This window comes from Zonotrichia albicollis, chromosome 25 (genome assembly GCF_047830755.1).
Source record: "Zonotrichia albicollis isolate bZonAlb1 chromosome 25, bZonAlb1.hap1, whole genome shotgun sequence".
NCBI lineage: Eukaryota > Metazoa > Chordata > Aves > Passeriformes > Passerellidae > Zonotrichia > Zonotrichia albicollis.
In genome coordinates, this window is record NC_133843.1 from 7,318,659 (window position 1) to 7,345,180 (window position 26,522).

Consider the following 26,522-nt stretch of genomic DNA (forward strand, 5'->3'; position numbering starts at 1 on the left):
CTTAGGTCAGAAATCCTGCATCTGTGTTGGATTTTGAGGGGGAAAAGCATCCTTGGCGCCACCCTTGGGAGGTGCAGAGTGCACCCTTAGGGTAGGTCTGTGCTGAGGAGTGCTTGGGGATTCCCAGGGAACCTGGGAATATACAATCTGCTTTTGCAGTCACTGAGTATTTCCACACTTCTGTGGGAGCATTTCAGGTGCTGTGAGGGTGCTGCAGGAGGAAGCCAGGGCTGCCCTGAGCACCCCAAGGAGGGTCCAGCTAGAGCTGGGGTGTGGCTGTGGTGGCCTTGCCCGTGCTCAGGTGTTTGTCAGAACTCATGGTTGTCTTCTTCTCTGCTCCCCTTCTCCATCGCCCAGGGGAGTGGGGCCCTGGGCTGTCCTGTCCCATGTTATCCAGTTTTGTACAGAGCATCTGGGTGTGCAGGTGATCCCAGGGCTGATCTCATCTCCCCTGGACCTGTTCTCCTTCAGGAAAGGTGACCCTCCACTCTTCCCTTGTTTATTTCCCTGCTTCCCTCACTAAGAAAGCATTGGGACTGGGGTGGGGGTGACTTTGGGTAGAGATGGCTCAGCCTCGTCCCTCTCCTTTCCATGACATGGACTGCAGTGGCTGCTCCTTCCCCAGGACATCCCTGGCAGAGATGAGAACAGAGTGGAGCACTCTGGCAGCACAGGTGGTGGAGGAAGTGTGGTGGGGCTGGGGAATGAGCTCCAGGACCAACCCAGTTACCTCAACACCCCCATTATAAATCTGCTGCCATCAAGTTACCAGCAAGATCCCCTGAAACACCCCAGCACCAGCCAAGACACCTAAAAACTCCTTGGGCCAACTCGGGGCCCTATAGCCCCTCCCCAAGCTAGAGACCCCCCCAGGACCATCAGGCCAGATTCCAGCCGCTCTCCCATCAAACCACCAGTCGAGGTTTGAACCCTCTGGCTTGGTGATGGCCATGGATCTACATGGCTGGGAGTAACTTGTGGGGGATCTCTGCCCACTTTAGGCTCCCCAGGAGCCGGCCCAGCCTCACTGCACAACGTGGGGGCTCTCCCCAGCACACAGGCAGAAGCCCAGGACCACAAGGTGCAGCCCCCTGGTTCTGCTCCATCATGTCCCCTTGAAAGAACCACACGAGACCAGCTTAGCACTATTGCTTTTATCACAGTCAGTGCTTGTGCTCCATGCTGTGTCCTCAGTTCGCGCTCATTTTCTGCCAAAGAAAGACACGGGGAGGCTCATGGTGAGACCTCTGGCAGGGCAGGGGCAGTGTGGCCAACCTGCAGAGGGCAGGAGGAAGGGACACCCACCTCGTTGATCCAGTCGATGTAGGCGGACACCCTGGTGAAGACTGTTGGCTTGTTTTTCATGTTGCATTTCAGGCCGGAGCCAAAGCTGACAATGCCCTCGACCTCCCAGACCCCATCGTCGCGCTGGCAGTTCAGTGGGCCCCCAGAATCGCCCTGTGCAGACAGACAGTGTGGGCCATCAGTCATGGGCACCCAGTTGGCACACCCCACATCCCACACAGGACCCACCACTGTCATAGACAGGTAGAAGAATTATAAAAGAAAGGCCTTGTGAAGTCAGACCTTGCTGTGCTAAAATTGCCAAAGCTGGCCTGTCATTTCTTCTGAGTGCAGCTAAGCTATTTTGTGAATGAGAAGTTCGTTTAACACAACAATCTATTCTGAGGGTGAAAAACAAATGCACCTCTGTAAACAATAAGATTTGTCCCATGAGAACCCACAAAGGGAAAATGGAAACATATCTAGAGAGAGAAAATTTGGTAGACTTATTCAATAGTGCTTACCAGCCAGTGACCTGAATTTCACTGTACTGCTGACCAACTAAGTTTAACACAGTGCCTTCTGATATTTCCTATAAATATGAGTTTTGTGGATAAAGAATTCACTTTCTGCATGAAGAACATGGAGTCTTGGCTGATTTATTCCAACACTCCACTGCAGTTCCATCCCTTCCCCTCCTGTGCTTCTCATGGAACCTGTTGCCCTGCACTGCTCCAGCACCACTCTCAATCCTGCTCTGGGCTGGGGGCAGGTGCCACCCAGCAGTGCCCACACTCACGTTGCATCCAGAGACGATGCCGTCGCCGCCGGCGCACACCATGGTGTCACGCACAAGGCTGCCCCACCAGTCCCACTTGGAGCAGGTCTCATAGTCCACCACGGGCAGCAGAGCCTGCTGCAGGGCATCAGCCAGGGGCCCGTTGGCTGCAAGGACAGTCACACTTCACACTCTGCACACCCCCTGCCCAGGGACCCCTGGGGACCGTCCGGGGACACTCCACTTACTCCTGACGCGTCCCCAGCCGGTGACATAGCAGGGGTAGTTGTTGGACAGGATCTTGTCAGCAGCCGGCAGGCAGGCGGCACGGACGGTGTCAGTCTCCTGCACCTCCTCTGCCAGCTTGACCAGGGCAATGTCGTTGCTACAGGGGGACATCAGCCATGAGACAGCGGTCCCCAGCTTTGTTGCCCCCCACCCACTCCTGGATATATTCCATCCCTACATGATAAGGATGGAGTTCCATTTCTCGTGGACAATTGTCTTCTCCACAGCCACGGCTACAGAACCAGGCTCGTCAGCCTCTGACAGGTCCTGCTTGCCCAGCACCACACGATAGGTCTTTGAAGAGCTGCCAGGGAGAGAGGGAGTGTCAGTCCCCACAGATATCTTACCTGCATGGCAGAGATGCCCCCCAGCACCCCAACACCCACCTACCTGATGCAGTGGGCAGCTGTCAGCACCCACTGGGGGGCAATGAGGGTCCCACCACAAGTGTGGCTCCAGGATCCAGAGCGGCTGTACTGCAGAGAGATCTGGGGGGGCAGAGGCACCGGGTCAGAGCAAGAACGTCCCCATCCCTGTACCCATCCCTGTCCCCATCCCTGTCCCTGTGCCCCTCACCTGCCATGGCCAGCTGTGGGCTACAGCGTCTTCACCGCCCACCACGCGGGAGCTCAGCTGTGGTGGCACGGCCGGCTGACCGCATCCGTAGGCTGTGTGACACCCGGCAAAGGGACATCAGAGGCTGCCTGTGCCTGTGCCCAGAGCCAGGGCAGGCGCCACGGTCCTGTTCCCCCTGCCCTGACCCTTCCCCATGCCCTGCACCTACCGTAGCCCAGCAGCACAACGAGACAGACTGCTCCCAGCATGGTTGTGCAGAGGAAAGGTGCTGTGGTGGGGCCACTCACCCCTCTTATAGTGTCTGTACTGCTGGGGACCTTGGAGTGTCCCTGTCTGCTGCTGACACGTGGGGACTGTCCCACGCTCTGGACACAGGGGGTCCTTAGTCCCGTTGCCTGCTCTTATCACATTCATGGTCTTGCCTGGGAATGGCCACATCTGCCCCTCATGTGCTGGCACCATGCTGGGACATGGTGGGGACACCTGGCCCTGCTCTGGGAAGAGGCAGGGTCCCTGCTGGGGCACAGGGTCACTCCCTCCTGGAGCAGCTCCCCACCCATGATGTTCTCAGTGAGGTGCTGGGGAGCCCTGCTGCCCCCCAGCCCTGAGCAGTGACTTCCCCAGGACACTCTCTGCCCCCAGCCCCTCTGTCTCCCAGGGATAAGGTGCTCCCTTTCCTGAAATGCTCATCACTGGGTATCTCTGAGTCCCTGTCAGTGCTTGTTCACCTTGTGTACCCATCCTTGTCATGTCTGGGTGCTTGTTCCTGGCTGCTGCCTTGGTTGTGGCATCATTGTGGGTGCTGGTGGAACATTCTGTGCTCAGGAAAGCCTGGGGGTGAGTGGCTGCGCCATGTGTGACTGCCAATTGCATGCGTGGGGATTTGGGTGGTTTTTGCTTTCCTTTATGTTGTCACTTTAGATTGTTGTGTTTATGGTTTGAAGATAACTGTAGAAGTCTATTTTTGGGTGTTTTTTTGTATATTTGTATCTTTGGTTGGTGGTGAGTGCCCCAGGGCAGTAGTAGAGGCCAATGCCCACATGTGGCTGGAGAAGAGCACCTGGACATGTGTGGCTACTTCTGCCAGAAGGAGCCCGGGCCAGCCAAGCACTCCAAGGGGGCCCAGCAGGAGCCAGGATGTGGATGGAATGGCCTGGCCTCTGCCCAAGGTTTTCCAAGAACTCACTGGCACATGTGCCCCCTTCCCCACGGCCCTGTTCTGTGTTGCTACTTCTGCACAGAGCTCCTGGGTGTACAGGTGGTGCTGATCCCATCTCCCTTGGACCGGTTTTCTTTTAGGAAAGGTGACCTTGCACTCTTCCCTATTGGGATGTTAGGAGACACAAGAGAGAAGATGGCTTTCAGACCTAGTTAACATAAGAGATTTGATTACAGGATGCCTTGGCAAAAGCAAAAGGAACTTTGTAAATTAGACCTAGATTGCAGTAGGATTCCATCAGATGGCTTTACCGGAAAAAGAAAATCCCATTCAACTCTGCAAGCAAGTGATGCTGTTATATTCATATGTGAAAAACACCAATCACTTGTTTTTAGAAGTTTAAAAGTTTAATAGTAATAAAATGGTTAAAAAATAGTAATATAATTAGAGTAATAAAAATCTGAACAATTGGGATTAGGACAATACAAGATAATAAAAACAAAGTGTTACACAGTCCAGGTGCCTCTTTCTGGGCAAAATAAGCCTGAAAAAGGACACCTGTTAACAAAGGATTAACCCTTAAAAGAAATAACCTACTGCATATTCATACACCTCATACATGATGCATAAATTCCATTCAAACACAGGATTCTCTCTGGTCAGTTTCAACTTCTTCCTCTTAATCCTAATGGTGTCTTCAGGACTGAGCGAGGCAGGAAGAAGTTTGTTTCTTCTGATAAGAGAGCTATAAATTATTTTTCTCTGAAAGATTTAGGTGTCCTGTGGCTGCTATCTTGGTGTGAGTCCTCTCTTAAAAAAAGTATCTTACATATAATAGTTTCTATTTTAACATTATGTTATAACCTAAAACTATATTTAATACACTACTTAAAGAAATTATTACAGCATAACTTTCTAACATAACACATATAATATTCATTTCAATATTTGCAAAAAGCCAATCACAAAATATGCATTTTTCACACATAAATTAGTGTATGTGATTTTAACCTAATCACTGTAGTACACATTGCTAGTCTCCCTAAAATAGTATATAAGTGTTTGTATGCCACAATGAAATCGGATTCTGATCACCGAGTCAGTCTCCCTGTCTCTCTCCATCGCTGACAATTGGTGCCTCCGTGTGAGGAAATGAACTGGGCTCAATGGCAGCAGTCGGTGAGCCCCTTGAACTGATTTTGTCAGAACCCAGGATGTTCCTCTGGCTGCCCTGGATGGCTTGAGACCCTGACAGGGGGCTTAGAGATATTGGCACGGAGTCAAAAACACCTGTGCCTTCAATTTTATCCCATGGAAACAATTACCAACTTTGTATGAAGATTTACAAGCCACAAGAGTTCGAGTAGAATGATAGTTAATTTGTCACAGTGTGAAAAAGTAGAATTTTGGTGATTCAGAATGGGGATTCAGGAGGCAAGATGGAGGGATCTGGGCATGTCTTGTCCTTCTTCTTCTTCTTGTCCTCCATCTTCTGCTGTGATGGTGACACTGATTTGTTTAGAATAGAGACAGACTGTCTAACATAGGTGATAGGTATTGGAAAATTATTGTAAATAAAGTACATGTAGTTCTTAGTATACAAAGCTTACACCCCAAGGGCGGTCAGTGTGGCACGAACTGATCTGCTCGACAGATCTCAGCAGGTCAGAGGAATGTAACAGATAAGAGAAAATAACCTTGAAAAGCAGAACTGACAAATCTTGACTTCTTTGGTCACGGGCTGGGAAAAAAAGAGACTTTCTAATACCTTGGGAGCCATTTCAACCACAGAAATCCAAGAGATCGTGGTGGTAAGAGAACCGTGTCTGGGCCCACAGTCACCTGTGTGCTGCGACTGAGCCAGGGGAACTAAAAAAAAGAACTAAAAATGGGAAAGGAAATGTCCAAAGAGAGAGACATCTATGAAACCATGCTCGCCCTTCTGGGCAGGCATGACTCCCCCATGGCAAAGCAGGACCTTCAGTCACTTTTACTCCCGTCCTGGAGAATACTTTTTAAGATGTTGAAGAAGCAAGAGTGACCGGATGCTGTGGGCCCCCTACCCTGCTCTGTCTCTCCTCACTCTGAGTCTCCCTGCCCACCTGAAACTGGCACCTCGGTCTGAAGACCAGCTGCAGCTATCACCCCTGCCCAGACAAGGGAGGGGGAGGCATCCTTTCTCACAGTCATTAGCAGTTTATATTGCTGACAGTGGCTCTAGCAGTGAGGAGGGGGAGCCCTTTGATCCAGGGCCGATAGACTCAGATTATGAGATCCATTCCCTCCTGACCCTTGTGATAAATGCATCCATTTATCTAAAAGAAAAAGACTTGGACCCCCAAACTTTCTTTGTGTGCAGGAAATCTTGGCATTCGCAAAAAGGACTGTTTTGAAAAGAGGGAGGCCTGTGAAAAACTCCAGTCACTTGTTTTAAAATTTTAAAAGTTTATTAGTAATAAAATGGTTATAAAAATAGTAATAAGAATTAGAGCAATAAGAATTTGGACAATCAGAGTTAGAACAATAGAAGACTATAAAAAGCAAAGAAATATGGATGTTCAGATGCTCTCCTAGGGCAATTAAGCCCTGAAAGCACCCCTGCTAACAAAGAACTAACCCTTAAAAGCAATAGTCTGTTGCATATTCATACAGCTCATACATGATGCATAAATTCTTTTCAAACAGAGGGTATTCTCTGGTTATTGTCAACTTTTCCCCCTTAATCCTCTTGGCTCCTCACAGGCAGGAAGGAGATGGAAAAAAAATTGGTCTTTTCTGATAAGGAGGCAATAATTCTTCTCTTGGGGATTTAGGTGTCTTGTTGCTGTTATCTCTGTGCAAAGAATTTCTTGATTATCTCACCCCTTTCTTGAGCTAGTTAAAAAAGTATCTTACATCGCACAGTTTCTATTTTAACATTGTTATAACCCAAAACTATATTTACCCCACTACTTTAAAAATACACTATTACTGGTATAAATGAATACTCCAATTTAAGAATTAAGGAAATTTATTAAATAATCAAAGAATAAATTCAGAAAAAGCCAAAAGCACTTTGACTCTTAGCCAGGCGATCGGAGTCAGAGATACCCAGGATTTATCTCAACAAATTCCCCGTGTGTCTCCAAATGTCATATCTAAGGGGTTCATTTTATACAGTTTTTTGGGCTTTGGAAGGGGCCCTTCTTTAGCATATTATTGTAGTGTTTTCCTTTTTGGTGCTGTGTTTCTTAGAACTGGTGAATACTGCTGGGGTCTTATCAGACGAAAAAATCCCTTGAAATATACATTTCTTGAGACAGTCATCCTCCTGGTGTTTGAATCTCCATCCTTATCACTTATTACTATTACTGCTATACTACTACTATTGCTAGACTACGCTACTACACTATTACTCATTGTTGCCTGATACTGGCTTTAATACACGAAATGCTGTGGTTTTTAATTTCCTTTAGCACAAATTATTTTAAAACATATATTACACTACTAGTTAATACAACATAACACATATAGTATTCCTTTTTAGTATCTGCTGTAATATATGGTAGGGATAATTCATGCTATTGATGTATGGTATAAAAGATTGTAGAAATCCATAACTATGTCTCTGAACACCTTGGCCCAAAAGCAGCTATCTATTCAGATTATAACAAATTCCTGGACACAAGCTAAAATAACAATCGACACTTTACCATAAGGATAGAAGCTTCCAGGATGATTGTTGCGGTGTGTTTTAAACTTTCAGGTCCCTTCCCCAGGTGTACCAATACCCTCTTCCCCTCCCCCCCTCGTCCCTTGCTGAGTGAGTCCTGTCAATCAGGCTTAACCTTCCAACAAGGCGTCGTGTGGTTGGTCAAGTTCAAAGGATGCCCCTCAGGCCCAGAGGTCATTGGCCTGTCTAGGTGTCCCTCGTCCCTTGAGACCCCGCCCCTCCCACCTGGTTGGTGGCTCACCTGTCCCCTCCCCTCTCCCTGCCCCGGGAGCTTAAAAGGTGAATCAGGCCATGCGGCCGCCATTCTGTTGGAGCTCTTCCCAAGATTCAGACCTCTGTAACCATGGAATAAACCTCTGGATATAACCCTCCAGCAGAATCCTCTCCTTTTTCTCTTCACCATCGCCTGAAGCTTTCCTCCTGAGGTAAATGGAGTTCCTAACAAGCCTGGACTTGTTTAGTGCCTGGCTGCAACCACCAGCAAGCTAAAGGTGTCTCTGGGGTGATACACCACAGTTGCCGCCTTTGGCCTGGCAGCGAGGGTCAGACTGGCCCAGGCACAATCTAACTGGTAATATTGGGATTCATATTCCAATAGATGATGATCACCGGTATCTCGAGTTGTTAGGAACCACCTAAGAGCAATTATTGCCTTGCTGATTGCGTCAATCAAGATATTCAGCGGCGCCAAATCTATACATCTGAATACATGGCTTCCCCAGAGCCCGTCAACTCTGACTACACACCTGGAACCAGTCTTTGTCCAGCTCTGCACATTGAAAAGAACAGCGATGAATGTGAAGAGTTACAAAAAAAAATTTGGACATCTTTGCCTTGGGCACAATAAACTGTATAAAACCTCGCTGCAAGAAGCGGCATTCGTGAATGGGGGAGACTCTGACACACTAGGGGTTGGGTCTAGGTTCACCCAGCGCTGATTCCAGGCTCGACGCTGTCTCTTTGGCTGTGGTGGTTTCGGAGACCGAAATTCGATCGCACAAATAGATTAATAAATCTTTCCAAAATTTTTGACAATTTGGCTCACGATTGATCATTTATAATGTCTGCAAAGAGCCAATTATGTAATATGTACTTTTCACAAGGTCAGATCCAAAACTCCTGGTATTTGCCCTTGGTGCTGCAATCAACTTCGGTCTAAGTATGCTTTTGAAGGGTGTCCAATACCGAGAAACCGGAGCTGTAGTGTGGCACCATGTGAGGAGGGAGATGCCCCAGCCCATGCCTCAGAGTGGACCACACCTCAGCCCAGCCGCTGCCCCAGGCAGCCTTCACTAGACCACAGGAGCCCCGGCCGGAGTGTCACTGACCAACCACCCCAGGCAGTCCAAGAATGGACCCGGCAACCTCCAGCACAGTAATGTTGCTTGATTCATCTGTTCATTTGCTTCCCACAGGAGTTTTCAGACCACCTGGACAGCGTATGCAATCTTTGTTTGTTCTCCCTGGAGCTATTGACTCTGCTCCTAGCATGGACTCTCCAGCCGCCCTGTGTAGTCCTGGCCAGGAGCAATATAGGCAAATGTGGCATTCACATTCTCTGAACATTATTCCATCGCCCAGGGTTTTTCTCCTGGGAAGATGAAAGGCAGCGAGAGGCCTCAGAGAAAAGAAAAACAATCCTTATCTCATTTGCTTCTCTTGTGTTGTTCTCATGTGGGATGTGTCTGGAGATTGTTTACCCAAGGTGATTGCTTGATTGGACTCCGGTGTGAGTTGTTTTGACTCAATGGTCAATTAGGGCCAAGCTGTGTCGGGACTCTAGAAAGGGTCATGAGTTTTCATTATTATCTTTTTAGCATTCAGTAAATATCTTCTCAGTATAGTATAGTATAGTACAGTACAGTACAGTATAGTATTCTTTAATATAATATAGTATAATAAAGTAATAAATTAGCCTTCTGACAACATGGAGTCCTCCTCATCATTCCTCCTGCATGTCAGGAAAAAATATTTATGATAGCCCAACTCATCTTTTCCCTGCAGCACCACTATCTGCATCCCTGATAACTGAGAAGAGGGGTTTTGGTTCTACAGGGCGCCCACAGATTTTTTGCTTCCACAGTTCTCAGCGTCCCACATGCCAGTGCAAAGTGACTCTGAAAGGCAGAGACACTCCTAACAGGACTCATTGATACAAGAGCCAATGTGACTATTATCTCAAAAAGCCATAGGCCCAGTGAGTGGCCATTAACTCTCTTGTATGGGTGGGAATATTGAAAGCCTGCAAAGCTAACACTCAGTGCAAATAACAGGGCTTGATGGGTGGACAGCCACAGTTAAACATTTTGTGCTGCCTGTCCCCCTGGTTTTATGGGGGAGGGATGTGTTAACACAGTGGAGAATTTTCATGCATTCAGATTTTGTATAGGAGTCGTTGGGGACACTCACAACCCCATAATGGTCCCTGGCTGAAGAACCCCAGGCACTTTGAAGCGTTGGAAGGTATAGGGGCCTGAGTAAATATATGTATTGCAGTAAAAGATCTCTGTATTGTATAAGTGACCCTGCCCCAATTCTAGTTATTGTAAATGGGCCGCAGCTGTGATGTCCTTAATTGGGTGGCAGCTGTAGCCCTTGGAGTTAGCTGGGATAAAAGGGGGTGGGGCAGCCGGGGAGAGCTGTGGGGGAGCCCTGACTGAAAAGCAACAACAACACTGCTGTGAAGAGCTGCGTGTGAGAAGGTATGAGACTCTAGAAATAGGATAGCAATGATATGAATACAACAATTGGTGACCCCGATGTGATAGAGACACGCAGCCTGAAGAGCTGTGATGGAAGATAGGACAGCTGAGAGCTGTGGCAGCCTGAGAGCTGGGACAGAAAGATCAAGGGATATGTATGTATTCAATGTATTCAAGACAGATGAGAGCTGTGGCAGCCTTAGAGCTGGGACAGATATGTATATTGTAACTGTGTAATTGAAAAATTGTTAAAAGAACAGGGGGAAATATAGGGACCTGAGTAAATATATGTATTGCAGTAAAAGATCTCTGTATTGTATAAGTGACCCTGCCCCAATTCTAGTTATTGTAAATGGGCCGCAGCTGTGATGTCCTTAATTGGGTGGCAGCTGTAGCCCGTGGAGGTAGCTGGGATAAAAGGGGGTGGGGCAGCCAGGGAGAGCTGGAGAGGAGCCCTGACTGAAAAGCAACAACAACAACACTGCTGTGAAGAGCTGCGTGTGAGAAGGTATGAGAGTCTAGAAATAGGATAACAACAATATGAATACAACAGGAAGGAGCAACCCAGGTATCAAAAGCCACAGCTCATACAGATCTAAAGCCCTGAGGGATACCTAGCCCGGGTCAAACTGGTATATTACCAGTTGCTTGTGTTTTTTTAACAATGTATTTTGTTGTGAATTTTTCGGTACAGCCATTTAGTACTATATAACTAAATATTTTTTTATTTTAGCCTTCAATGTTTATATCCTGTTACTCTTACTAAGCTGTCACGATCCGTCCTAGTGAACGGATAACGTGGTGGTTCATAGGAGTATCTCAAGATGCAAAAGAACTGACATGGTACAAGGGAGTTTGCTGTAATAATAAAAACAAATGCACCTTTATTGAATGACCACAGCAAAATGCAATAGAGGGATTAAGGGAGAGAAAAAGATAAAGAGAGACAGAGAGGGGGACATAGCTACCAACGAAGAGACGAATTCCTTTGGTCCAGTCAACTCAAGGATCTGCCTGTTACGCTGGGGAGGTCTCAAAATCTCTAGCTAACTCAGAGGTTTTTATTATGATAATTCTATTGAAATTTGTTGGGGGGAGTGGAAAACAGATACAATAAGAAATAGATGTGTGATAAATAGGTATGCTTCGTGCTGATAAAAATTGAAACAGTAATCAATATTGATACAGTAATTAATATTTGAGAATAATAAAATAGTTAATAGTTAGAAGTTGTAATGCCAAAGCAGAGAGGGAAAGGAGGGGCTCCACCCCTCCTTCCCAGCAGATGTCCTTAAGGACCACAGGAAAGAAGCTGAAGTTACAGTTGCTAAAAATGACCAAGAGCCTGGTTGGGTCCCAGAAAATGCTAATTATAAGGGATTTATTGCCTTGATATGTAGATGCAGTGATACGTTAGTCTTGGCTTACATTGTACTGGCTTGGTGCGCATGTGTAACCCAAAGGTGAATTAAAAGACAAAGAGGAAGAGGAGAGGTCTTCATCCAAAACCACCCCCAAAGACTTGTGTGACCACCAAACCGAGTGGTGGCACACACGTGATAAGGGTGGTAATGAGGGCGGAGATAGAGATATGACGAACCGAAAATGGGAGGAGATGGTATTGACACATGGCATATAAGGGGGGATTTTCACTTGGCAAGCTTGTACGTGAGGTGGCAAGGGCCCCAGAACCCTGCCCTCCATACCCCGTGGTTATCTTTTGCTTATGCGCTATTATTGGAACCAAATTATCCCTTATTTTAATCAAATTATATTGTATCCAATTTTATATATATATTTTTAACTATTCAATTAAAATTGCTACTACTTTTAATATAGTTTGGTTTTTTTTATGATGAGATAATTGGACAAACATAACAGATGTAACAGGTAGTCCATGTTCTCAGCAGTAAATGAGAGCCATTGTTTTCCTGGTCCAGTGGTCACAGCCTGCAGGCCAACATCTCGCTTTGGTCAGCTTGCCTCCTCCACACACCTCCCCCGGGCTGGGGGTTTCAGTTCCAGTCCTTGGAAAGAGTAGAGGGGCCTTTTCACATAGGGATTTCATGTCTCAGTCCTTGATGGAGAGGCTCCTTACATCCCAGTCTGTCTGTCACGGTGGTTGTAAAACAGGTGAGGGTCTTCTGTGGGAGACCACCTGAAACTCAGGAGAGTCCAGCCAGGCCGAGAGCTGGGACAGCTCCCAAGGCTGTTGTTGCAAACGGGGCATGGTGCCCCTTCTTAGCATACAGCAAACACACTTGTGAAAACACAGATCTCGGGGCCTTTGGCATGTGATTTTCTCCTTCAAAGCAAGATATTCTAGACAGGGGGGGGTCTTCTCTTTAGTGGTCCCCAATGACAATCGTGAGGCAGATGAGGGAAAATTCAGACAGACTCTCACATAAGCCAAACTTAAATCCATCCTACAAGCAATATTTAGAGCTGCTGCAGGGGGTGCAGCCACCCCTTCCTGGCACCAGCCAGTGTTGAGATTTATCTTCTAATTTTAATAACTTGTGATTTTTCACAGGATTGTTACTAGAAAAATTCAAAGGTGCTTTTATAGAGATGGTGTCTTCTTAGATATTAGTAACATAGCAAACTTGCATAGTTCACTGAGAGTAATTAAATAAATTGTAAATTCAAGAATCTTTAGCTGACATGCAAGACAAACCTTGAACTAAATCTGCAGTAATTGAGACTTAGCTCCACTGTCAGCTTTAAGTGCTTGCTTTTTACCCATAGTTTTAACAACATAATTTTATTGTGAATATTTCAGTACAGTTGTTTACTTGCATGTTGTTTACTTTGATGTTGTGAAAAATGCCATTCACTTGTGTTAAAATTTTAGAAATTTAATAGTAATAAAATAATAATGAAAATAGTAATAAAAATTAGGACAATAAGAGACAATAAAAAGCAAAGAATTACAGATGTCTGGGTGCCTGGCATTCTGCTAAGAGGCACACCTTGCTAACAAAGGATTACACCTTAAAAGCAATAGCCTATTGCATATTCATATATTTCATACATGATTCAAACATTCCTTTCAAACTAGGGAGTTTCTGCTTAATTTCAGCTTCCCTCCTCCATCTTGTAAATCAATCTTCTTTGGTTCCTCAAAGTCTGGGCCTTCCTGATAAGGAGGCAATAATTATTTTCTCAGAATCTTGTTCTCTGTTTTCTTCTATCTCTATCTTTTCCATTCTTTGCGCTAGTTACAAAAAATATCTTACATCACAGAATTTCTATCCAATATTATGCTATAGCCTAAAAACTATATTTACCACACTACTTAAAAGAGATTAACACAGCATAACTTTCCAAGATAACACATATAGTATTCATTTTAATATTTGCAAAGAGCCAATCATATAATATGCATTTTTCACAATGTTTAACTGTTTGACAAATTTTCAGTAAACTTTTTGTAATAATAGATTTTAAATAAGTTAATTCCAGTTAAGATTAATTTTTGTTTAGTCTCAGTGGTGCTAACTATAAGTTCTTTTAGATATATTTATTAAGGTTAAGTTTTAGTGAAGTTGATTTTAAGTTTTGTTGACGTATACCTGTTTCAATTACTTTTGCTATTACATTTGCTATACAAGTGAATCACATAAAGCCTGAATTAATTTTTGTCAAATTTGCTCATTTACATTACAAGATACAACTTTTTTCTATAGCAATAAGAACAATTTTTGCTATTTTATTTTGTTGTAAGTAGTACTGGAAAATGAGTCTCCATATTATGACTGCTATTAGTTGTGGGTTATTTAATGCTTTATTTTTTACTTTTTTGCTTTAATGTCATAAATGTCTAGGAAAATATAACCTCAATTTCTTAAAGACTTCAATTATAATCTCAATTTCTTATAAGAGTTCCTACTGATGTATTAGTAACCCTGATTATGCTGTTAATCTTATGATATGAATTCACTTATTTTTATAACAAGCATTACTTTATTAATTTGCTATGTGTCTTTGTTTAACTGTTTAACTAATGCTAAATGACAAAACCAGCTACTTTACAAACCTTCATGTATCTTTGTATAGCTATATATAAGACATAGATTATTTTTCTAACTACTATTACTAAGAGGTTTCTAAAATAAATTAAAGAGATTTTTCCACTTATAAGCCTGGACACTTGGCCAAGTCCTGGTCTTAACTAGCAGAGAAACTTTTCTACACCAAAACTATACTCAAGTAGTTTTGACTTGCTGAATTTGGACCTATAATACCTAAATCTCCTTTTAAAGTGAACTTGAAATCATACCTGGAAATGCTTTTTAAAGCTCTCACTTTAAAAAATAAAGCTTGCCAAATACTACAGACTCCAAGTAATAGTACAATGTTTAAGAAATTGATAACATAATGTTTTAAATTGCCCTTCTATTTTTCACATGCTACTTATTGTATCTATTAAAATCAGATTCTGATCACTGAATCAGTCTTCCCCATCTCTCTTCATTGCAGACACTTGCCCTCATTTGTTTCCCCAGTTCTCTCACCAAGGGAGCCTTGGGACTGGGCTGTCCCATGGGCTGGGGGTGCAGGGAGCTGGTGCTTGACTTTGGGCACAAATGGCTCTGTAGCAAGCTGAATTGCTGCCAGCATAGTCCAGGGCAAGGAAGCAAAAAGGACCTTTGCATAATCTCCACCGATGTTTTATTCAGCCGCGTGGTGAGATGATCAGGTCCCAGACACACACACATGGAGGGTCCAGCTTTCTTTCTGCAGGAGTCTGGGGGCTGACCCTGGTCTTGAGGCAGTACAAAGATAAGGGCCAATCAGGGAATAGGGAAGGTGTGGCTCAGGAACTTAGGGACAGACATAGGGACAGGGGAAAGAGCCAATGGGGTCTAACAGCTTTTTGAGGGAAGTTTCTTGTGTCTCCCTAGACCAGGGAATGCCCCCCCAGGGTGTCCACAATTCCCTGTTTTTTATATTATTAAGAAAGCTTCTCTGAAGGATCAATTCGAATCAACACAAAATGACAAAAACAATTAAAAGTGCTCATAAGACAATTTTCAAAATGCAAGCAATTCTGAGTCCCCAGTGTCCAAACAGATTTTCTTAGAGCTGGCGGGAGGGATGTGGGATTTTCTTAGTATGGCTTATCAGGAAACCATGTCAGGAGAAGGTTCCTTCAGCAGGGACTGGCTCTCTGCCACCTGGGGCAGTGTTTTTGGCTGTAATTGGCCCTGTACAAGGTAGTGTAGGTGGTGGTGTGTCTGTTGGAAACCCCAGATAGAAATCATTAACTTTAAGAAAAGGATGGTTACTTTAGGGAAACTTTCATTTCTTTCCCTCCCAGTCACCCTCCCTCTGGTATTACGAAGGAACTCTGCGGAAAGGGTTTAGTGGAGGGAGACCATGGAAGGGGGAAAAGGTGGTAGGAATTTGTGGGAACATAAAAAAGGGGTAATAGGACAATGGAAAGGCAAAGGGGAAGGTGGGAGGAGGGCAGGGAGGCCACAGGAATTGGGGAAGAGTATTAGAAGAAGTGGGACTTACTGAACTGGAAGGTTCTTTCATTGTGGAGGTGGACTCTTGGAAGGAGGATGACTCATCAGGGTTCTGTGCTCTTTCAGCTTTTAGACTGTTGCTGGGGCTTGGTTGTTGGTTTTGGATTTTATTTCCTTGATAGGAGTGTGGAGGACTTCCATGACGTGGGTAATATTTCGCAGGTTTACAGTTTGGTGCATGTTTATTACCTTGCACTGGAGCTCCACCAGGTGTCACAGACATTTTTTCATAAAATCCTTTCTTTTAGGATTTGTCCTTTCTGGGAAGCTGAGGCCCCAGAAGAAAAATGTAAACAATTATTATCTGCTGTTGTGGAATGTAACAGGTGCATCTGTGATTGGTCTTCTGTGAGTGTTTGGATTTACTGACCACTCACGGGAGACATTGTCCTGCTTTCTGCCTGGACACAGAACCTTGTTGGGGAGATTCCTATTCTATTCTTAGCTTAGCAGATTCTGCAACTTGTCTCTCTATTCCTTTTAGTATAGTCATAATGCATTATATATCATAAATTAATAAATCCAGCCTTCTGATCATGAAGCAAGATTCTCGTCCATCTCTCTCACCCTGAGGAACCCTCACAAGTCACTGCAATAACCAGGTCCTGTCACATCAGCTGCTTGGGGGCCTTTTCTTCCTTGTATTATATGAAATTCAACAATTTCTCCATCTCCTAGACTTGGAGGTATTTCTTGTGGTTGTTCTTTTTTTATAGCAGTCTGATGAACAAACTCATTTTCTTTGTTATCATGCCAGGTGATGACACTGTGTTTTTTACATTGAACCACTTTACTGTCCCCAAAACATTCATGGCAAGGACTTTTTACCTCTGCCAGTGGGTTTGTGTTGGTGTTGCTGGTGCTGGATGTGCTGATGGTGTTGAGGTTGGTGCGCTGCCGTGTGGGGTTCAACATGCTCCCGGGGCTGGTGGCCACACTGAGACCTGGCTTTGTCTCAGGGGTCTCTCTCAGCTGATGCCCACGGGCGCTGCTGGCACAGAGCTTTGGCAGTGGTGCGGGCTCTGCGGGCAGGCAGGGGGTGGTGGTTTCGCTGCCAGGTCTGCAGTTCTGAGCCATCCCCTGGCAGGGCTGCCCACCTGCTGGTCTCACCCACCCACCCTCTGCCCCAGTGCTGTGGGCTGCTGTGACCTGGGCTCGGCTGCGGGTTTTCCACGGAGGCAGCTGTTCAGTGTGAGCGGGGATGGCTCTTGGCACCCATGCCACATCTTGTGGTGCTATAGCAACTGAGTTAAACACATCCATTCTTTATTTTCTGTCCTTTCCAGAAATGCAAGTGCCCGTGGGGTTTCTTTCCGCTTCGTTGTAAGAAACTGGTGCAGCTTTACATTGCTAATCAGACACCGCTCCTTTGACCTCCCCTCCCTCACTCCTGAGACTGTGGAAACTGTTGGAGGAGATGTGTGACTGCCATTGCCATGTGGTCTCCACCATCTTGAGCGTGTGAATGCAACCACACACGCAGCTGTGGCCATGCAGTGACAGCAAACCTGGGCATCAGCAGTAAAGATGGAAGAGCTTGGAGAAGGGGTTCTCAGTTGGGGTTCGCTATTTTTTAACTGTTCCTCAAGATTCTGAATGCATATCATCATCATATTAAAAAAAGGATAGAATACTTTATGGAAGTCTTCTTCAGGTCTTAATTTTTCCCAAACTACTTCTAGAAAGTCATTGGTTAGGATTATGTTCCATGAAATATAAATGTTTAAATAATCAGTGTTCAAAACACTTTAACTCCCCCTCTGAAAAACCAAAATCTTCTTGAAGAAAAGACTTTTTAAGGTGGAGGTGAATTTCTTGTTCTGGTGGATGAGTGTTGTTTCCATCTAAACCCAATGTCTTCCCAAGAGTAAAAGGAGGAAGGAACTAAAATTTCAAACTCAACACACTGGGGTAAGACAACAAAATTCTTGAGCTGGTGTAGTGCAGATGTTTTCCAGGAGAAGAGGTCCCTGTCCGGGCGCCATTTGTAGCAAGCTGAATTGCTGCTAGTATAATCCAGGGTAAGGAAGCAAAAAGGACCTTTGCATAATATCCACAGATGTTTTATTCAGCCACGCGGTGAGATGATCAGGTCCCAGACACACACACATGGAGGGTCCAGCTTTCTTTCTGCAGGAGTCTGGGGGCTGACCCGGGTCTCGAGGCAGTACAAAGATGAGGGTCAGTCAGGGAGCAGGGAAAGAGTGGCTCAGGGACATAGGAACAAAGGAACAGGGGAAGGAGCCAATGGGGTCTAACAGCTTTTTGAGGGAAGTTTCTTGTGCTTCCCTAGACCAGGGAATGCCCCCCCAGGGTCTCCACATGTCTCTGTCTTGTCCTTTTCCTTCTTCCATGATGTGGACTGCAGTGGCTTGTCCCTTCTTTGGACATCCTGGGTGGAGGGGAGAGCAGAGCAGGAGCTCCGCAGTGGCTCAGCTGTGGTGTTGGGGTGTGTGGTGGAACTGAAGGAGAGTGGGGTTTAGGGACAGATAGGGAAATGCTCTTTTGGGCTTACTCCTTGGGCCCCACTGCTTTTCTCCCTCCTCCTTGCTGGATGCCCCTGAGGGGAGCCCAGGATGTGGACTGGCACCATGTGTCAGGGCAGAGCTTCCCTATGCTCTGAACCATCAGCATTGGGATGCTGCTCAGTGTCAGGGGAGTTTGTTCATGTGTCCCTGGGTGTCCTGAGCTCTCATCCCCAGGAGTGGGTAAAGATCACTAATAACATGAAATTTTTATGTAAGGCATTGTATGAGTACTTATATTTCAAGTGTGAAGTAAAAGTAATGAACTTCACAAAGTTTTGTTGTATTCTTTTAAACTTCCCCTTTTTCTCCCATATTGTTAAATACTTAATAATGGACACATCTTATAGGGTGTACATCAGATGTTAGCCATTTAATAAAAATAAAGCTTACACTTCTTTAGGTTAAGCTATAGATTTACTGTGTCAGTTATAAATTGTATGAGCAGAATATAACAATAATTGACAACATATAAGTATAACAAATATTAATGAAATTCTATGCAGCCATAGAGATTAAAAGTAGTTGAGGTGGAAGACAGTTGATTTGTTCAGCTGGAGGAGACTGAGGTCAGACCTCTCTGGAGGCTGCAGCTCCTCCTGAGGGGCAGCCCTGATCTCTGCTCTCTGTGACCAGAGACAGGACCCAAAGGAACGCCTGGAGCTGTGGCCAAGGACAGACTGGACGTTTGAAAAAGGCTCTTCACTGAGAGGGATCACAACTCTTCACCACCTCCTGGGCAGGGTGACCCAGGTTATTGGGGTGACACACACTGTGGGAGGATGCCCATGCCTGGCTGGTTGGGGCAGGGCTGACGCCCCAGCAGAGAGCCTTGTGGCACTATGGGGCCTTTTCCAGGGCTCCTTTGTTGCCACACTTCTCTTCATAGAGGAAAGCAAGGCCCAATTCTTCCCAGGAAGCGTGTCCAGGGATCTTCGTGGAACGGGTGGGAAAAGCCTCTAGGACCCTGCAGGACCCTGATGCTGGATGCTGCCGCCTGCTTTCCCCTGAGAGAAAGGTACTACCCCTTTCCTAAGTCTCCTTAGGCGGAGACCCGTTCTTTTCCGACCATGTTTATTCCCCGAGCCGTGGAAGCAGGGGTGGGGGGAAACTCTTCTGGCAGACACTGCCCGATTGGGTGGGCTTTGACTTTGGGAAGACATGTCTGTGGACATGAGCACTCAATTTTCATGGGGAGAGAGATTCACTTTGGAATTCTGGGAGGTCAAGCTTCGTGACCATGGAGTTCTTGTGCCCCAGCAAGAACTTTATGAGTTTTTTTGGCTGGGCCAAACGCCATGGGCTCCCCATGGGCATGAATTCCTCCTGGGACACCCCAGTGTGGAATGCCCTGGGTGCTTATTTTCTGAGGCATTTCCAATGGACTCGGTAGCTGCCGACCTGGGAGCTGCTTTTCGTATTTGTGAGAGGGGACTACCTTCATTTCAAGAGCGTTTCTGACTTTGTGAGGGCCTCCGGCAGGGATGTGGGGGGACGTCTCCCCCTGCGTGGGGATCCACCTGCCCGCCCTACCATGGCTGGCGGGAGAAGAGACTCTTCAAGGACAGTCGCCGCCGCTGGCTTGTCCACCCGCGCAGAGCAGGGAGAGGAGGTTCTGCTCAAGGTGTCGGTGGAGAGTTTTTCATCTGACTCCCTGGAACATGTGCAGGGGCCACCTCCTCTGCCCCTTCTAGGGCTGAGAGGGCCGCCTGCTGCTCCAGTGGTGGCATTGCTGCCCCTGCCGGCCCCACCCACCGTCCCACCTTCAGCACGGTTCATCATGGCTGCAACCACAGTGGCCCTGCCCTTGCCTGCCATGCTGGCGGGAAATGTTGAAGCTAGGGACAATCCCCAACAACCCCCACCATCTCCCACTGGCCCGGCTCCTGTTCAAGAAGACACTGAGGACAGCGACCAGCCCACAGAACTTCCCCACATGCCTCCCGCAGCCCCACCTCCAGTGGCGGCTGCCTCAGTGCCTGCACCCAGACTGCCAACCCCTCCCTCAGCAGCAGAGCCCGCGCCGGAACCGCCCCACTTGGAACCAAGAGAGACTGCGGCAGGGCTTCCTTGCACGCTTATGCCGCTCCTGCAGCCGATCCTGCCGCCCCCGCCACCCCCAGCTGCACCTGCAACCTGCCCAGCTTCCCTCCCGAGTTTTTCAGGCTGTCCCGAGGCTGCCCCTGTGGTGAGAGCTGGGACTGTGGAAAGGGACGCCAGCCTGTCCCCCAGGGGAGGCACGGCTCGTTTGCTCACAGCCGGCGCCTCTCGGCTGAACACTTTGAAACTCAGTGTTTTCCTGGGACAGGGTATTGTTATAAATGATCAAATCAAGAGCCAAATTTATAAGAAAATTTAGCAGACATTAATTTGTCTGCGAGACTGAATTTCGGTTGTCAAAAACCACCACAGCCAAGGGGCAGTGTCGAGCCCGGGTTCGGCGCTGGGAGAACACACGGATCTGACCTCCGAATGTCAGTCTCCCCCTGTTCACGAATGCTGCTTCGCACAGCGAGTTCTTATACAGTTTATTCTGCCCGAGGCAGAGATGACCAAACATTCTTTGTGTCTCTTCACATGCATAACCGTGGCTTTACATGTGCAAAGGTAGACAAAGATCCAGTCCAGGTGTCTAGATATTGTCAGAGAACTTCGGGAAAGTCAGCATTCACATGTATCAGGGTGGCGCTACGATAGATGTAGTCATTGAGGCAATAATCACTCTTGAGTGGTCCCGGGGACCCAGGGAAGCCGGTGGTTATCGCCCTGGAAGCTTCTGTTCTTACGTTATAGACCCCGATGTTATCTCAACGTAGTCCAGGAACTAGATGTATATGAATAAGACACTGCTCCCAGCCAGGGTGGTTAAAAGACATAGTTTGGATCTTACAATATTTTATACATTAATAGCATGAATTATCTGTACCATATACTACAGTATTTTTCACAGGCTGACTCTGGGTTGGTCAGCGGGTTGTTACTGGGATTTGGGGTGCCTGGTTCCCCTCGCGTGTGCCAGTGGCGTGGAGGGTGTGGTTTCTGGAGGTGCTGCTTCTGGTCCCAAGCTCCCAGGGGATGGTGCCACTGATCAGAGGGCTGGGCAACACTTGTTTGTATTGTGGGGGAGAACGGCGCAGCAAGGAGTGGAGGACACTTGTTTGCTCTGGGCAGACGGGACCCCGAGATCTGGGTGCCCCATCCCCGAGAAAGCTTCCCCTTCCCAGCCGCCGGCACCAGCGGTTCTGGGGGGAGAGGGAGAAGGCATTTGGCCACTCCTGTTGCCGAGACACTCGCAGCATGGTGGGGGCGGGCTGTGAGAACAAAGACCCTGCCTCACAGGCTGGGTCTGGGCTGCTTGGCCCATCCCCCTGGCCCGGAACCCCTGCCCAGCCCACCGCCGGGTTTGGTGGCTTTGGGTCGCCGGTAACCGGGCCCGGGCCGCTGTCCCGTGAGCTGGGTCTGGGGTCCTTGGTCCACCCACCTGGACCAGGGCCAGGGGCTCAGCCCCACTCTGCCATGCAGGGTCCAAACCCCCTCTGCTGCTGCTGGTGTTTTGAGAAAAAAAAAGAAAACAAAAAAGAAAGGTGGAAAAGGCTGACCTCTCATTTTCAGTCCAGAGTGCTGGAAAGCCATGAGTCAGACTTGGCCCAGGTGGTTGAATTATAGGCTGTGGCCATGGTTTTCCAGAGATTTTTTAGTACTTTTGGATTTCTAAAAGTTAATAATGATTTTCTTTAGCAATTCTCTGTTTCAGGATTCGACAGGTCTGTTTCAGAACCAGGATCTTCAGGAATGTCAAAGAGCAACATCTCCAGTGAATAAATAGACCATCTCCTGAAATGGAGCTGTTTGGACTTGAAACAATGAACTTTCTTTGCATGGTGGTTTGGGTTCCTGATATTGTAAACCTTGTGTTTGTGATAAAATAGAAGTAAATATTCTACAGGTAAAGAATCTCCTTGATCATTCTATGTCAGCACTTGATTGAGGTTTCAATTGGCCATGGATAAACCTCTCCAGATGTGACTGTTCTCTCTTCTCCAAGGGCCCAGCAGAAGAATTACAAATGCAGCTCCTTTTTCTTTTTATTATAAGAAGAGGGGTGAGGTGTTGCCACATTTCTCTTCACAGAGACAAGCAAGGCACAATTCTTCCCAAGAATTTCTGAGATTCATATTCTCAGAACCTCAGAGAAAGGGAAAACACAATTCTTATAACTTGCAGTGCCTGTGTTGTGCCAAAGTAGAATGCAATATGGAGATTGCTTATCCAAAGTGAGGATGTTTTGTTTCCTTGGCCTATCAGGGCCAAGTGTGTGTGTGTGTCGGAGCTGTCTGTGTTGAGGGAGTGAAGCGAGTGTGAAGTGAGTGAGTGAGTGTTGCCACTGAATCTCCTGACTGTCAGCCAACACACACAGTCCCAACACACAAAAAGAGTATTGGCTGACAGTCAGGAGATTCAGGGCAGTGTAAACGTTGTGTGCAGAGTGAGTGCTCGGCATATTCAGTTTAGATGTATATGGAATAGTATAAAAAAGTAATTAATTACCTTTCTGATATCCTAGGAGTCCTCCTCATGAATCTCTCTCCATCATCAGAGTTAACTTTGATCTACAATACTCCTTCGTCCACCAAAGCCCCTCTGAGGATGGGACACAATGCACAAGGACAGGCACAACAGGCTGTGACACCAGGGTCCTGCACTCCCAGCCCAAACAACTGTCCCCATGGCACATGTGGGTACACACAGAGGGGACAGGGAGACCCCATATTGCCCAGCTTCCTATGGACAGCCTACAGCTCTCCATCCAAGCCAGCAGATCATGCTGCCAATGCCATGCCAATGTCCCAAGCACCTGGCCCCATCCTGCTGTGCAGAGTAGCCACCTCCACACATCATCTGACTGGCAGGTCTTTAATTGCCTTTGGGGTGATCCCTACAGTTCCTTTGCCATAGCACATTCCTGTCCATCCAAACCATTTCCCACCCTGCATCCCTCTTCACCTGCTAAAGCTTTGGTCAGGCTGACAAGTGCCAGGGATCCCTGGAGAGTCCTCAGGTGGATCCCACTGTGCCAGGGCTCGTGCGAGTGCTCTTGGGCCCCAGTGCAGGTGCCAGTGCTGCTCTGTGGGCTGGTGATGGTGCCGCTCAATTGTTGAGCAGCACCTAAACCTGGCACCGTGCACCACGTCCCCCACCCAGCCTGAGCTGCTGCCGTCCATCCCTGCTCGCTCTGCTCCTCCTCCTCATCCTGTGAGGATCCCGGCTGGGCTCCAGCAGCCACAATGGGATGATGATGTGATGGATGGCTCTGCTCGGGGGCTGATGGTGCGGCACCCACCTCCACTTCCTGGACAGCTCCTTCACACCTGCTCCCACCAACATGCTGCCCTCTTCCTGGAAAACTTCCCTGTCTCCTCCAGGGCAGCCTGGGCCCCTCTTGGGAATCCCACAGCAAGGGTTTCTGCATGCTGCCCATCACCCACCTTGTTCCTCCAGCCACCACAGAAGGAGATCCATGGTAAGATGCTCTGCTCCAGGGCCGTGTCGCAGGTCCTATTGTTGGAGCCGGCAGTGCCATGCAGCTGCCAAGGGCTCCGTCTCCAAGAGAGCTCCTGCCGGCAACCCTGACCTCTCCCAAACCAGTCAGACTCTCTCAAGCTCACCAAGGCCAACCCAGTTCCCTCAAGAGCCCCATTTGAAAGTCAGCCCTCATCTAGGCAGTTCCATTGAAGTCCCCTAAAGCACCCTGGGAGCTACCAAGAGTTCCAGATCATCCCCAAGGGCCAGCTGGGTTCCCTGGAGCTCCCTGAATAAGCTGGACAAAGCCCAGCCCCTCTCCCATCAAAATAACTTCCAACCCTCAAGGCCCTTGCCTCAGCCATGGCTTGAGGACTGGAAGCATCTTGCGGGAAGTGCCCAACAGCCTCTGCAGAGTCCTGCCCAGCCCCACTGCACAGCAGGGACACCTTCCCCAGCACACAAGAAGGGCCTTGGCATCAGCAGACCCAGCCCTGGATATGTGTCCCCAGCTCCACTACAGCTCTTCCCCGAAAAAACCAGCGAGACCAGCTCAGCATTTTTTGCTTTTATCTTGATCAACAGTGGTATCTCCACAATGCCGTGTCCTCAGTTTGCGCTCATTTTCTGCCAAAAAGACACAGGGGGGACACGGTAAGACCCTCAGTGGGGCAAGAACAGCTCTTGTTCTCTCTGTGGGAGAGGCAGAGGAAGAGGCACCCACCTCGTTGATCCAGTCGATGTAGGCAGACACCCGGGTGAAGACTGTCGGCATCTTTTTCGTGTTGCAGCCCAGGGCGGAGCCGAAGCTGACGATGCCCTCGACCTCCCAGACCCCATCGTCGCGCTGGCAGTTCAGGGGGCCCCCAGAATCGCCCTGTGCGGAGAGACAGTGAGGGCCATTTCTCCTGGACACCCTGCCAACACACCCCTCATCCCTCCCAGCCATCCATCACCATGGCTCCATCCCCTCTCCTCCCAGTGCCCACGGTACCACACCATTGGGGCTCCCACCATGTGCAGTGCCCACACTCACGTTGCATCCAGCGACGACGCCATCGCCGCCGGCGCATACCATGTTTTCATCCACATAGCTGCCCCACCAGTCCCACTGTGAGCAGGTCTCATAGTCCACCACAGGCAGCAGAGCCTGCTGCAGGATGGTGGCCAGGGGCCCGTTGGCTGAAATGAGGGACAAAGCTTGTATCTCACACCCTTTGCCTGCATCCCCTTTCTGGAGACTCTCCCAGGTACATCCCACTTACTCCTGATGCGTCCCCAGCCGGTGACATAGCAGGGGAAGTTGTTGGGCAGGATCTTGCCAGCAGCCGGCAGGCAGGCGGCACGGATGGTGTCACTCTCCTGCACCTCCTCTGCCAGCTTGATCAGGGCAATGTCGTTGCTACAAAGGGACATCAACCATGGTCCCTGTCCATGGGAACAAGGCTCCATGGCCAGGGGAACAAGGCTCTGTGGCCACACCACCCACGATCCAGCCCTGATGCATCCCATCCCTTACATGATGAGGTAGGAGTCCCAATCCTCATGGACGATGGTCTTCTCCACACCCACAGTCACAGAACCAGGCTCGTCATCCTCTGACAGGTCCTGCTTGCCCAGCACTACACGATAGGTCATGTAAGAGCTGCCAGGGAGAGAGAGAGAGAGTGTCAATCCCTACAAATATCTCATCCTGCTTATACAGATGGCCCCCAGCACCCCAACACCCACCTGATGCAGTGGGCAGCTGTCAGCACCCACTGGGGGGCAATGAGGGTCCCGCCACAAGTGTGGTACCAGGATCCAGCGCTCCTGTACTGCAGAGAGATCTGCGAGGGCAGAGGCACAGGGTCAGAGCAGGAACATCCCCATCCCTGTACCCATCTCTGTACCCATTGCTGTCCCTGTGCCCCTCACCTGCCATGGCCAGCTGTGGGCTACAGCGTCTTCACCGCCCACCACGCGGGAGCTCAGCTGTGGTGGCACGGCCGGCTGACCACATCCGTAGGCTGTGTGACACCCGGCAAAGGGACATCAGAGGCTGCCTGTGCCTGTGCCCAGAGCCAGGGCACGTGCCACGGTCCTGTTCCCCCTGCCCTGACCCATCCCTATGCCCTGCACATACCGTAGCCCAGCAACACAACGAGACAGACGACTCCCAGCATGGTTGTGTGGAGAAAAGGTGCTGTAGTGGGGCCATTCACCCCTCTTATAGTGTCTGTACTGCTGGGGACCTTGGAGTGTCCCTGCTGGCTGCTGACACGTGGGGACTGTCCCACGCTCTGGGCACAGGGTCTCCTCAGTCCCGTCGCCTGCTCTTATCACACTCATGGTCCTGTCTGGGAATGGCCACATCTGCCCCTCATGTGCTGGCACCATGCTGGGACATGGTGGGGACAGCTGGCCCTGCTCTGGGAAGGGGCAGGGTTCCTGCTGGGGCACAG

The 26,522-nt window shown here is 48.2% G+C and overlaps 2 protein-coding genes across 2 annotated transcripts; both read right to left on the reverse strand.

Annotated features, from left to right (window-relative positions):
• Positions 1-1,190: 1,190 nt before the first annotated feature.
• LOC102073038 (chymotrypsin-C-like) lies at positions 1,191-20,376 on the reverse strand. Its single transcript, XM_074558286.1, has 9 exons — positions 20,322-20,376; positions 16,862-17,055; positions 2,927-3,043; positions 2,741-2,838; positions 2,529-2,654; positions 2,302-2,447; positions 2,084-2,229; positions 1,306-1,458; positions 1,191-1,208 (listed from the first exon to the last, which is right to left on the reverse strand). The coding sequence occupies exons 1-9, from the start codon at positions 20,374-20,376 to the stop codon at positions 1,191-1,193; spliced, it is 1,053 nt and encodes a 350-aa protein (XP_074414387.1).
• Positions 20,377-24,631: 4,255 nt separating this feature from the next.
• LOC141731748 (chymotrypsin-C-like) lies at positions 24,632-26,243 on the reverse strand. Its single transcript, XM_074558287.1, has 7 exons — positions 26,204-26,243; positions 25,996-26,087; positions 25,810-25,907; positions 25,598-25,723; positions 25,344-25,480; positions 25,115-25,260; positions 24,632-24,955 (listed from the first exon to the last, which is right to left on the reverse strand). The coding sequence occupies exons 1-7, from the start codon at positions 26,241-26,243 to the stop codon at positions 24,632-24,634; spliced, it is 963 nt and encodes a 320-aa protein (XP_074414388.1).
• Positions 26,244-26,522: the final 279 nt, after the last annotated feature.